The 14,233-nt window shown below is 34.1% G+C and overlaps 1 protein-coding gene across 1 annotated transcript; it reads left to right on the plus strand.

The window, feature by feature from the left end:
• Positions 1-576: 576 nt before the first annotated feature.
• LOC110712344 lies at positions 577-7,568 on the plus strand. Its single transcript, XM_021890789.1, has 14 exons — positions 577-1,019; positions 1,110-1,218; positions 1,401-1,496; positions 2,789-2,893; positions 3,551-3,634; positions 3,722-3,837; positions 4,589-4,690; positions 4,774-4,887; positions 4,973-5,029; positions 5,540-5,606; positions 5,811-5,864; positions 6,323-6,397; positions 7,200-7,235; positions 7,455-7,568. The coding sequence occupies exons 1-14, from the start codon at positions 988-990 to the stop codon at positions 7,566-7,568; spliced, it is 1,161 nt and encodes a 386-aa protein (XP_021746481.1). The 5' UTR covers positions 577-987.
• Positions 7,569-14,233: the final 6,665 nt, after the last annotated feature.

The raw sequence follows: 14,233 nt of genomic DNA on the forward strand, positions 1-14,233 counted from the left end.
CAAATCTCGTACGATTTGCATCACTTTATTGTTTTCATTACTAACTTTATTTTGGTGTTTCACCCGCTTCACCCTTTACACTAATTTGGATTCGGGGTTCTTCCACCAAGTGCAGCCTTATTACCACTTCACTAACAGTCAATTCAATTGATTCTATTACTAACTTTAATTGTACATAAACCCAAATATCTCGTATCAAATCTCGTCTACATCATTATTAACCGTGCGACACCATCTATCCATCTTGTACGGACTATAATTGTTTTCATACTTGTATTTAAAAAAAAAAGGAGGGCACAATGAAGAAAGGAAGAAAGAGAAAAAGGGTGTAAAGATCCAAAAATCCGACAGGTCAATAAAATGTTGCACTCATGTGGGTGGGGGTTAGTTCAACAACGTAGTGCCACGTACGTGGTTCCCACCTTCACATGCCTTCTTATGTGCCATATCTTGGTTGGCCGACACCAATCATAATAAAATTCCTAATTTTTTTTATTTTTATTTTTTTTTGTTTTCACATATTCTAAATAAAATTAAAACACAAAATTAAAAAAAATAAAAATTAAAACCCAGAAATTTACAATTTTATTTTTTTCACCCAAAAACCTTAGTTAAATCATATTTCCTTCAAAAAAAAAAAAAAAAAACCTTAGTTAAATCATATCAGATTCTCAACACTGTTAATATTTCAATTTTTTTTTTTGACAAGATCTAGGTTGATATAACCTATTTCATCAACACTAATCTTTTCCACTTCGATTAATTTTCATTGATTTTTTCCCCAATTCAATTCCAATTTTAATTTTTCTCAATTGGAAAGATTTAGGGTTTTTGCCGCTTTTTCAATTTGAAATTTTGTCAATTGATCGCCTTGAGTTTGAGTACTAGATCGCCGATTACAGCGATTTGGTACTCCGGCGAACGGCGGACGTCTTGATTCTCTTGTTGAATGTGCTCGAAGTTTAGTTTTTGATTCTGGGAAGATTAATGCATAATAAAATGGGCCCACCTCTTCGCAGGTTTGAAATTTTTCTGGGAAATTTCTGGGCTTTTTTTGTAGTGATTAACGGCTATTTTTGTTGATCTTATTCGTTTGATTATGTTTTTAGTGGGGTTTCGAAACGATCGAATGATAGCGCAAGGCTTGTAATGACTACTATTCTAGGTGTTGTTTTTGGGTTCTTCATTGGAGTTTCATTTCCTTCAGTTTCTGATAAGGTACATTGATTTATTTTGTAATTAATTTTTCAGTTTTCCATGATTTGGGTTCCAAATAAATGAAAAATGTTACTAGCATTTAGTTTAATTTAATAATTTCGATCGGAATTTTGAATTATGCTGTTTTTTTTTTTTTAAAAAAAAATTAATAAGTTATGATTGAGCTATGATTTGGGTTTCAGATTAAATTATCTTCAAGACTTATTTCCTCTTTTGATGGAATTTCTAAAAGTTCCGCGAAGTCTCTTGAAGATCTTGCATCATTGACAATCCCTAAGGTATGTCATTAATCGTTTTTCGTGTTTCGAATCGCGTGTTTTTTTTTCATTGTTTTCTTACCTTTGCTAGCTATCTTAGAAACTTGAATGAATTCTATTGATGGTTTTTACCAATTGCCACTACTTATTTTATTTTATTTTTTAGATATTTTACAATGCTTTAAATGAACTTCCTATTTTGCCTTTGACCCTTTGTTGTGTTGAAATAAGGGATTTCCAGAATTCCAGTTGGTCCTAATCTGAAATTCAGAAAAGGGCCAATGAGGTCGGATAAGGGTCAATGAGTTTTAATGAGTTCAGACTTCTTAAGAGGAATTCAAGTGAAAATTAAATAATATGATAATGTTTTTTATATTGTTGTGTGCCTTATATTTGGGTTGCTTGGGTGTTTGTTAAGTTATCATAGTTTCAAACATATTAATTTAGGCTGGCATTGTTTAAATTTCTGCATCATATTAATACACGAAATGCCTGACTAGAAGCTTTTGTTGTCCAATTATATGCTGTATCATGATTGCATAACTACATGAAAATATCATATCTTTATTTTTAATCAACAAGAAGAATGTATATAGTCTGCATTAAGGTTTTTTGAGAGTTCTGTTTTTCGACCCACCATCATTTATAGCAAAAAACTGTTACTCTCTTCATTGATTTATGTTTGTACTAGTTTCTTTTGCATAGTTTAAATGTAATATTGTAATTTAATATCCTTCAAAATTCTTGTAAAATTGCATTTTTGACAAATAGAAATAAAAGATGAATCTACAAGATTCCATATGACTATATTTTGAGGTAATGAAAACTTTTGAAGTGTTAGATTCCATTTCCATTGGAATCTCTCAAAATTCCAAATGAGACAAACAAAAGAAAACTGAGGGTCGAGGGAGTACATTTTCCCAGTATATAAATAGAATCAAATTTTGATAACAAAAACAATCAGGACTTATGTTTCAAATTTTTATTGCAATTTTTTTAGCTTTATTCTTATTGCAGTGCTATTGTATATGGAGACCATGGCAGTTGATCAACATATTATCTTCACTTTTCTGCCCTTTATTGTAGCTTTGCCTATGTCATAGACAGTATTTGTTATGACTTTTGATGGATAAAGTTGTAGAGTTGATTTTTTTAATTTTATAGTAAGAGCTTTTATCGAAGGAGTTCCAGATCTGTTGTAGACTTGTAGCCTCACCAAATATCATATCGTGCCTGAATTAAAGTATGATTGTTATTGTTGTGAAACTTGCTTTATTCTGTGGCTGGTAACATTAATACTGGTATTCTTTCAGATATATGTACCGACCAATCCGCGTGGTGCTGAGATGTTACCTCCAGGAATTGTAGTAGGAGAAAGTGATTTTTTTCTTCGAAGACTGTGGGGTGAACCGAGTGAGGTATACTTCTGTTGACTCAACAAATACCTATATTAGTGCTGTTGAGTGTTTCTAAGTATCTGACTGATACTCCCTCAATTCTGAGGCTGAAACATTGCATAAGTTCATAATAAAGGAACCTTGCTAAATTCCCATATATTTTTCATTGAATTAAATTTCTCTGTCTGAGGGCAAAGCTGCAGAAAACCTTGAGACAGAAAAGCAATTGAAATCTAAATAAGTTGATTTAACTTCTCAGGATCTCAATTTTTTTTTCAAATAGTTCTCAAAGTCTGTTATCTACTTATTTTGCATTAATGACCTGGTCTCATTGATGTAATGTATACTTTATCTAAATGAAAAAAGGCAGACTGTTGGTTTGAAGGATGTTCTTGCAATTTCTGTGTGCACTTTTCACTCAAATTGTTTCTTAGTGTCTGGACTGTCATTTTTTTTTCGCTCTTTACTAATAGCATACAAACTTATGCATTAGGAATTGTTGTTATGTCTTAATTTGATAACAACCCCCCCCCCCCACCCCCACCCCCCACCCTTTTCTCTTTTTTTGAGATATGTTGATTGATTTTGAAGAAAAAAATTGAAACTACCCTTTCCTTTCCCTTCGTTTTTGCAAAAAAAACTTCTCTTTTTTCATTATTGTATCGCTTTTACCTGCAGGATTTGAAAAAGAAGCCAAAATACTTGGTAACTTTCACTGTTGGATTAGCTCAGAGGGACAACATTAATAAAGCTGTAAAGAAGGTATTGAAATGTTAGCTTCTTCTAGAATACCACTGAAAGTATAAAATTATATTCAAGGACATGATATGAGTTCAAACTGTGTTGCAGTTCTCTGACGATTTCCAAATTTTGCTCTTCCACTATGATGGCAAAGTTACTGAATGGGATGAGTTTGAATGGTCCAAAAAAGCTATCCATGTCAGTGCTCCAAAGCAAACAAAATGGTTTGAATCCTTCTTACAACTCTTGCTATGTATAGCTAATAGCCTAGTTCTGTAGAAACGGATAATGGTAAATGTTGTTCCTATAACACAATCCATGGAATGATAGAAGTATAAATGATGTTTATATATGGAGTACTAGTTTTGTCAATTTTTTTGTGAATACAACAGCCCATTTAGTCAATCTGATTTCTCTCACAAATGCTTTAGCTGTATGAAATCTATTTGAAACAATGCTGAAAGCTGATAAGAGTTGATACTTTTAGATTCATGCATGGTTAAAATGACTAAGTAGTCCTGAATTTTGATTGCCTTGCGTGCACACTTTGTAACATGATTAGAACAATGAAGTAAATTTTCTCCCCATTATATATTCTGTTTTACTCTTGGTTTTGGCGCTCCTTTTTGTATCATATTTCCATTTTCCTTGATCTTAATTTGTATTCTGTTCCATAAAAAATAAGCTTTGTTGAGCTTGTGACATGCAAGGCATGATTTTTGTAAAGACTTGGGGATCAATGGTTCTTATCCATCTAATTTGTCAGGACTTATCTCCAAATTGGCAGGCATTTCTGACCTTTTTCTTTTTCCAATGGTTTACGGGAATATTTGTTAGCATTAGGTGCAAAGAATATGTAATTTCTGTTGTAAGCTTGTAACATAGTGATGTAATATGATTTAGACATACAGCTTATTGTGCTGCTTATATTTGACGTGGTCACCTTGTTCTGTCTCTCACTTAAATAATCTGCAGGTGGTATGCAAAGAGATTTCTCCACCCTGATGTTGTTGCTGCTTATGACTATATCTTTATCTGGGATGAAGATCTTGGTGTTGAACATTTCAATGCTGAGAAGTAAGTTGAAAATTTTCAATTGATTTGGTTTTATTATGATTTTAATTTCTAAGACAACTTTTTCTTGTTCAATTTTTTATTAGGTATATTCAATTGGTGAAGAAGTATGGCTTGGAGATTTCTCAACCTGGTCTTGAGCCTAATAATGGTTTGACATGGGAGATGACTAAGAGGAGAGGGGATAGAGAAGTTCACAAGTGTGCCTTCTATTTTAAGTTATGCAGTTGACATCAGTAATCCTTTTCCTCTCATGTGACCAAATTGTTTTTTTTTTTGCACTAGGGATACTGAGGAGAAACCAGGCTGGTGCTCCAACCCACACTTGCCTCCTTGTGCTGCGTATGTTCTTCTGTTCTTGCGCGCTTATGACATTTGACAAAATAGTGGGAAAAGGAGGCTGAAGTAAAATAGAAAGATAAAAATTAAAAAAAAGAAAAAAAAAAAAGAAAAGAAATAATCCTTGTATCATGTTATGGGTTGTTTTTTAGGACCTTAATAGCTTGATTTAATGCTGGGTCACATAATTTGAGCAAAACTGGGGTCACTCTACTTTTATTAACATGCACATACTTCAGTATTCATTGCATGTTTAATAGCTGCTTGATTGATATCTAATGCAAATGAATCTCTGTTTTGCTGATTAATTGCAGTTACTTTTCATGATTGGGAATGTTATGGATCTCTGAAAATTGAATATTGTGTGAATAAAATAATCCGAAGCATATCTAGTTAAAGAAATCACTCAAAGCCTATTACTTATCTCATGAAAGATTAAAGGGATTAGTAAACCATTCCCACACATTCTTTCTCTTCCTATTTAACTGTATTTTTGCTCTGGAAATGCTGCAGATTTGTGGAAATCATGGCCCCTGTTTTTTCTCGGGATGCTTGGCGCTGTGTGTGGCATATGATTCAGGTATTTGGTTTACGTTTTACATTTTTTTTTTATTTTTATTATTATTGCAAATTATTATCTATGGTTTTAATGTGCATAATCCTGTATGAATATTTATGCGAAGAATCTAAGTTTTTGTGTTATGTTTCACAGTTGAAGTTCGATGTTGGAGTATTTTGATGTTCTTATATCTCTAATTGATTGTCATTCTTATCATGCTTTCAGAATGATTTGGTACATGGGTGGGGACTGGATTTTGCTCTGAGAAGATGTGTAGAAGTAAGTCTTTCGTTTCTGGTTGTCATATCATTTTCATTTTCACTACCTATTCGGAGAGTTATATTGTAATACTTGCTTTTTCTTCTGTCTAGTATGTAATTAGTGTGTCACTGACTCACTTTCAAGGTAATTCCTTGCTTGTGTTTTGACTTGGGCAGCTAAGTATAGCATTAATTCTTTCTATAGCTGAATTCTGATCATTTTTTATAATTTTTTTTTTATTTTTTTATTGGTGATTCTCGACAATAATGCCAGATAATTTTTTTTTTAAGTAGGCCTATTAGTTTGAGCTCTTTATAAATGATATTTATCTTGATAATTTTTATGATTTTTTTTTTCTTTTTTGTGGAATTGGCCAAGTGGCCCTATCACTATTCTGGCTAAAAGTTTTTATGATCTGCATCTTTCATTTCGAATAATGTACTCCATTCTTAACTTTTTTGTTGTTTGTTCTGTAGCCTGCGCATGAGAAAATTGGTGTTGTAGATCAGCAATGGATAGTTCATCAAGTAATTCCTTCTCTTGGGAACCAGGTAAATAAATCTTTAAATAGCATATTTAAAATCTGAAGTGCTACTCCCCTCTCTTTTCTCTCTCTCTCCCTCTCGTTTTCCAAAAAATTACACTCAATTGCGAGGGGGAAAATGAGTTATCAGGTAGAGGCAAAGTTATCTATCAAGTATTCGAGGTCACTTGGGACCTGAGGTGGTTCTTAGTACTTACAGACTGTATATAAATTGTATCCATTGAAGTCTATCTGTACCCTTGTACTATCAGTTAGTAGAGATAGGGCGTCCTATAATGGTTTAAGATGATGTCTTGGTTCTGAGTATTTTTTGTGTATTTGGAAATCATCGTGTCCTGCAGAAACAATTTTGATAGCTTTTAAAGATTAACAGATTGTTTTGCATTTTTTTTTTTTTTAAATGTTAGAAATGTAATCTTATTTGATGAAAAGGCTGTACACAATTATGAGATTTAACTTGATTTTTACATTTTCAAAACTTGTATAAGTAACGGTGAATTTGTAGTGGCTTTGGACATGTAAAGTCTTCGTAGGTTTTTGAGGTCCTAAAAGTGAAACTTCACATACAAGTGTTTTTTTAGAGTAATATTTATAATTTATAATAATAAAGCATGAGTGGCTTTAAATCTTTGGAGACGGTGCTTCCCTATTAAATTGTTAACGATCTCCCTTCATTTGCAGTGTGTTCTTAATCTCACAAACTCGTATATTTACTTTCATCCACATACATGCTATTCTGCAGCTTTCTTTGAATTCAATGTTTTATCATTTTGTGATTCTTTTTAAGTAGTGCATCTATCCATTTTCAGGGTCAGGCTGAGAATGGCAAGGCTCCATGGCAAGGGGTAGGGACTTGTACTTTAATATCTTTAATCTGCTTGTGAATTTCTCTCTTCTTCTGTTTCTTTTTGCTCACATTGATCATGTAGACATGTTTGCTCAATATGTTGTGTAGTAGATGTAATGTTAATCTTTTAACTACTACAGTCATGCTATATTTTGACTGCTTTTTCCCTAGAAGTTCCAAACTGATTTCTTTTGTTCATCTATGATCTTATATCAAGGTCCGTGAGAGATGCAAGAAAGAGTGGTCTCTGTTCCAAAATCGACTTGCAAATGCTGACAAGGAATACCTTGCACAAACTCGGGAAGGGCTAATGACTATTCTTTATGTGTAGCGTAGCCGCATGCTAATGCTGATCACTTTTGATCTCTCTACCAGCATCGTGATTGGAAGATTAGTTCAGTTTCTACTAATGATGTGCTTTCTGGTTTGGTAATGGGTATTCCTTTGGCCTCTAAGGATATAGGGAAGAAATAACTACACATTGTGCATAGAATACTATATTAATGCTAGGTAACCTGTGTAGATTATTATTCTTCCCACCTTTGCGTCCAATATTGCTGTTATATTGGATTTACCTAGTGGTTGTGTTGCAGATATGCGTAGATTTTAGGGGTCATCCTTGTATTAAATTGTTGTACAAATTTTGAACAGCTGAGGCAAACTGTTTAGATGAGACTTAGTCCCCATTCCTTTGTTTTTGCGGAGGCGAGGGATTGTTACATCCTTGTGGATTTCTTTGGGTAGCTTCGTGTTAGAAACATGGTTGATGAATTCTTTCTGCCACATCAACCGATTTTTCTATCTTAATTCCAGTTCTTTCTCTTCACTGTCTCTATATATCTGGTCCAGGTTTTTTTTTTATCAACTTTTTACAGATTTTCATAATCTTTGTTTTACTTCGCTGTGAGAATTACTTAATAAGCATTAGTGCATTACAAGTAATTAATTCTCTAACATTGTTGCATTTGGACTTGACATATGTGCGATCCTGTAGGCTGTAGCATGCATATTTGGCAAACTTAGATGTTTCTTGATTGGGAATGCATTAAAAAACTTAAAAAATAATCTAATTTGTCAAAAAAAAAAAAACAGTAATTTGTAAGTTGTGGAAATAGAGGGCTGCATACATATGCATTCTCAAAATACTCCGTATGATTTAAACCTTAAATAATCTCTTTAATTTGACCATTTTGAGATCTTTCGGATTTGGAACGTTAACCACCGTGTAATAAGTGTAAAGCAAGCGACTTTGTCTAAAGCCCTTTTTTTTTCACCAATCAACCACTATTTTTTACAAACTTGCTCAACACCATGCATAAATAGAAAATTTGGTTTTAAAACCATATTTTGATCTTGTTGGTAAAAAGGCAATATGTCTTAGCTACAACAAGGGCAAGCCCAAAAACACGCGGCCCAAATCAAATAACCTAAACAGCATGTCCGCGATCCGCCCAAATCAACCCATGCTCTATAAAATGAACATTTAGTATTTAGTTAAAAAATATGAACATGGAAAAAAAATGAACATTTAATAACAAAAAATGAACACGTAAAAAATGAACATTTAATACTAAAAAGTGAACATGTTATAAGAAAATGAACATTTATTAAAAATGAACATGATTATCATATAATCATATAAATTTGGTAGACCATGACCTTAAAAATGAACATTTAGTTAAAAAAAAAAAAAAATCTGTGATAAAAATGAACACTTAGTAATAAAAAGTGAACATGCAAAAAAAGAAATGAACATTTAGTATATTAGAAATGAACCATCATATAACACTTTAAAAAATGAACATTTAGTATGAAAAAATGAACACTTATAAAATTGAACATGTAACAAACGTTATGAACATTTAGGATATTAAAAATGAACATGATTTTCATAAGTTTCAAAATTCATTTTAGATAATTATTAATGAAAAAATAAAGATAAAATAAATTAGTAAAATATGTTCATTTTTATGTATTTAATATTCATTTTCGGTGTACTAAAATGCTCATTTTGTAAAAGATGTTCATTTTTAAATTCTTGTGTGTTCATTTTTTATAATAGAAATTATATAAGATTGATTGTAATATTTAAACTCTAAAAAATTGAATATACACCTTAAATCTAATCTTTTTTTTTTTTTTTTTTTTTTTTTTTAACAGCTAGAGAAAAGGGAAACTAATCCTAAACTTAGTGAAACTAACAGAAATACAATGAAATAAGGAAATAAGGTACAATGTCATCAATTTTCTTTTTTATCATCTATCCTTGTATGCTAGTGTGATCACTTTGCATCCACTTGAGAATTCTCCTGTTTGCAACCTCAATATCCAAGTGCCAAAGCTGTAATCTTTGTGCTTCTCAAGACCTTGAGAATCACACTCAGAAGTTCAGCTTCACGGTTCTACTGTTGCTGCTGATCTTCCCCCGTTTGAAGGTGAACCATCAGATTTCAAGAGCCATTCCCATCTTCTTTTCTTTCCACTCCTTCGGTTGTGAGATATACCTAATGTGATAGTGCTGCAAGAACAGCCCCTGTAACCAATTGGATACTGTCTATGTGTTGTGTACTCTTATCTAAATTAGTAACTGCTCTTTGTCATGCTCATATTCGAACCCAGGAGAACCTGACTCAGAGTTTCAGAGTCTGTAATAGCTTCAGATTTTGAGTTCTGAAATCTGGAGTAATGAAAGCTCATTTTTCTTTCAAGGAAATGGTAGCAGACCTTGAATTCAGATTAATGTTCTGAAAATTTTGTTGTTTCTAATTTCCCAGATACAATCAAGCACAGCAAGTAAAAGATTGTATTCCTCATTCACTTTCTTTTCTTGTCGTTTAGCATCCTCATCCAATTATAAATCCACTCAGCTAGGGGAATGTCTGCTTGATTGGCAAAATTGAGACCTAGCCTGCACCCTTTCCACAAATGACTTGCAAAACTACATTCCCTAAACAAGTGTTCAATTGTTTCTAAGTGACTGCTGCTGGGTGAATCATAATAGAAATAATCTGCAGTTGTAGTCATCTCCTAAACCTCTTTTTTCCTTTCACAGCCCACAGGAAGAGCACCCTTCATGATTTTCCACATAAAGATTTTTTGTTTCGGGTTTTCTTTAGCTTTCCAGAATTCCTTCCAATTAATATTTTGCTTCACATGACTATTTGTGTTCCTGTCATTTTGATGTTTTTTTGCAAGAGAAATCTGTAGCCACTTCTTACCGAGTACTTCCCACTTTTATCACATTTCCATGTAATCAAGTCCTCATATCCCTCAATCATAGGCTTGATAATACAGATTTTCTTAACAGAAACATCAGAAAACCAATTATTACAAGCATCCAGGTCCCAATTCCCATCATCCTTTCTAAGCTTAGCTACACTACTATTGTCAGAGCTTCCTTGGTATCTCCATTTCGGGGTTGCACCATAGACCCAGGGATGGTGAATTTTTGCGAGGAACCCATCACCTATGGCACAAGAACAACCTTTTTTTAACACTTGTAATCCCCATTTGATACCATTCCAACCCCACGAGCCTAAGCTTTTCCTACTCCAAGACTCTTCAAAAAGAGTTTGCCGGTCAACACCATATTTAGCTCTAAAGACTTGGCTGATTAAAGAGTCTCTGTCATATACTATGCGCCATCCTTGCTTGGCCAGAAGCGCTTGGTTGAAAAACCAAGCATCAAGGATGCCAACACCACCCTTGTCCTTACTCTGAGTGAGGTGAGCCCACCCTTTCTAATGAACACCTTTATCACTCTTGTTGCCAAGCCACCAAATCTAGCAACAATGCTATTAATGCGTTATAAGATTATAGCAGGGCACTTAAAAACCAAAAGCACATAAGTTCCTAGATTGGAAAGCACTGATTTTATCAGTGTTAGTCTACCAGCATAAGATAGAAAAATCGAGTTCCGAGCTGTCAGCCTTTCCTTCACCTTATCCACCAACTTACCAAAAATTTGCTATTTTGAGGAACCAAAATCAGCAGGTATCCCCAAATAAGTATCAAACTTATTGCTTCTTGAGATTCCAAGATCTTCACTATGTTTTTTTATCTCCTCCTCACTAGTATACAGGCTTGTCAATAAGACCGATTTTTCTTCGCTTATAACCTGGCTAGAGGCCCTGCAATAAACTTCAAGGACCTGTTTTAAAGTAGCCACATTTTTCTCATTCCCTTGTAAAAAGAAAGCTGAGTCATCAGCAAAAAAAACAAGTGGCTGATTTTAGGAGCTTTATTTGCCACATTAATACCAACAATACCACCTCTGCATTCTTCATTTCTAACGAGCCCCGAGAGACATTCCATGCGCAAAATGAAAAGGTACGGGGAGAGGGGGTCTCCTTGTCGAAGACCACAATTTGGAGAAAAATTTTCCCTTGGGGAGCCATTAATAATTATAGAAAAGGAAACCATGGTTACACAATTCATTATTTTTTTCACCATCAAATCTGGTAGACCAAACTTTATAAGGACATGTTCCAAAAATTCTCATTTGATCCTATCGTAAGCTTTGCTCATGTCAGTCTTTATAGCCAACTTCCTTCTCAAACCTTTTTTTTATTTTCCTTATATTTTTTAGGAGTTCGTGAGCTAGCTAGATATTATTAGAGATTGCACTCCCCGGGATAAAGGCATTTTGAAAATGACTGACTAGACCGCTTATCACTCTCCTTAGCCTATTTGTGATACATTTAGAAATGATTTTATAAACCACATTGCAAAGTCCAATAGGCCTTAGCTTATCCATGGTTTCCGGATTTTCACATTTAGGAATTAAGGCAATATTAGTGCAATTTAGTTCCTTTAAAATAATACCTGTTCTAAGGCAAGAAAGCACAACATCTGTCACATCTTCCTGTACCCAGCCCAATTTTTTTGATAGAAACCAGCAGGAACACCATCCGGACCCGGAGCTTTCCAAGGCTTCGTGGCAAAAAGAGCGTCTTCTACCTTAAATCTAATCTTGATTCATCATAGAGAAAATAATTATTGATTTGTAACATGATTAGAAATTAAAAAAAAAAAAAAAAAAAAAGAGAGATAGAGAGGGAGAGAAAAATGACTACAAATTAAGCAATACAATTGATATTCATTAACAATCAAGCAATTTAATCAAGCAATTTGTGATATTCATCACAAATTCATAATAATTTCAAATAATCAAACAATAAATCATCATGCATGATCAACAAAATCATACAAAATACAATTACAAATTGATAAAATCTAACCTCCATTGTTTTCATTGACCTTCAATTTTTTCTCTCCTCCATATTTTTCTTTCCTTTTTGATAAAGTCAATTAATTGAATCTGAAACTCATAGATTTAGAAAGAAACGAGTAAACCCATCAAAACACAAATTACTAATTAAAAAATTTATATAAATAAAGAAGAAACTTTAAGATTGAAGGGAAGTGAGGTAGAGAGGAGAGAGAAAATTTTAAATTGAGAAGAAAACTGAAGAGAGAAAAAATAATAGAGCTAAGGAAGAAGAAGAGAGAGAATTAAAATATAAGGAAGAAAAAAGCGTATGTTCATTTTAATGTACTATATGTTCACATTTAATATTGTTGCAGCTAGTTTGGCTGCACTAGAACGCAGCCAAGAATTTGCGGTAAGAGGTTTTAGCAGGGTGTGCGTGAGTGTGTTTTGAGGGGAGGGTTAAGGCGAGGCTGCGCTGGAATGGCTGGTGGCCAACTATGAGGAGGATAAAGAATGAGGTAGAAGGGGGATTTTGTAAAAATCGGGTGGGTAACAAGGTGGGTTTTGTGAAAAAAAATATCCATAATTTTTAGTGGTGGAATTGCTTGGGTAAGGTTTTGAAATTGGTTTTATAGTTCCAAATTAAGTTTAGAATTAGCAAATAAATAAATAAATGTAATATTTCATTTGGCGTTTAAAGAAGTGAATTGCTAAATACCGCCAACGTTTTTTTATCAAATCGCCAACAAAAGAGATGAAGGGACAAAATCACCCTTACTTATCCACATTTGGCTTTTCTCTCTCCTAAGTCCATCAAGACTCAAACTCATCCATCAACCACCACAAAATTAAAGCAACCACCCACACCACCACAAGTCCACGACCACCACCACCCACCACCGACGCCCACGCCCACGACCACCAAGAGATACCAGATTATTTTTTATATGTCGCCCAACAAACGCAGTCAACAAACGATGACCCACCACCTTCCCTTGTCGGCAGGAAGGTGGCTTTTTTTTTTTAATTTCCGGTGACCAACACAACCGACACACAAATCAGGTCAATCGACATGGTAATCGGCGTTCAAAACCGGTTACCGTGCCGGTTGACTAGTTTTGGACGCCAGTAACCACGGTCAACCGGAGGCCAAAAACCGGTCAACCTGCACGGTAACCTTGTTTTGGACACCGGTTACCGGTGACGTTCACCGGTTTTGACTGCTGATTGATGACCCCCAGAATAAATTAAAAAAAGTAACCCCTTCCCCACCGTTCCATTAATACCTCTCCGTTGTATTCGCCGGTCGCCGCTGCCTTTTACTCGCTGACCCCTACACTGTCACAAAGCCATAACCATGCATGTCGCCGCTACCCTACATTGTCACGCCGCTGCTACCTTCATTGTTGTGCTGCTACTGCCCTTCACCTCCACCCAATATGGTTGTACATTAGTTTTCTGAACAATGGTTGTATGGTAATTGGTGACAGCAATGGTGGATTGGTAGTTGTGGATGGTCAAAGAGAGGAAAAAAAAAAAGAAAAAAAAAGAGTAAGGGTATTATTGTCCCTTTACATCAAATGTTGGCGATTTTGATAAATATTATTGGCGGTGTTGAACACCCCTCTTTAAGAAACAGCGCAATTGACACGTAAAACAAGACAATTACATTTTTTTGTCGATTTTGACCTCAATTTGGTTTTTCAAGAACTAAAATTATCTTATACCTTACTTGAACAATTTCTGCGGATAAAAAAAAAATAATGAAACGCATTCGTGCAAAT

Source organism: Chenopodium quinoa, unplaced genomic scaffold (genome assembly GCF_001683475.1).
Source record: "Chenopodium quinoa cultivar QQ74 unplaced genomic scaffold, ASM168347v1, whole genome shotgun sequence".
NCBI classification, from domain to species: Eukaryota; Viridiplantae; Streptophyta; class Magnoliopsida; order Caryophyllales; family Amaranthaceae; genus Chenopodium; species Chenopodium quinoa.

Excerpts from the sequence above, each read along its gene's own strand:
- LOC110712344 (XM_021890789.1), top strand. The coding sequence starts at position 988 with ATGCATAATAAAATGGGCCCACCTCTTCGCAG. Across the intron at positions 2,894-3,550 it reads TGTGGGGTGAACCGAGTGAG|GATTTGAAAAAGAAGCCAAA; the intron begins GTATACTTCTGT and ends TTTTACCTGCAG. Across the intron at positions 3,635-3,721 it reads TTAATAAAGCTGTAAAGAAG|TTCTCTGACGATTTCCAAAT; the intron begins GTATTGAAATGT and ends ACTGTGTTGCAG.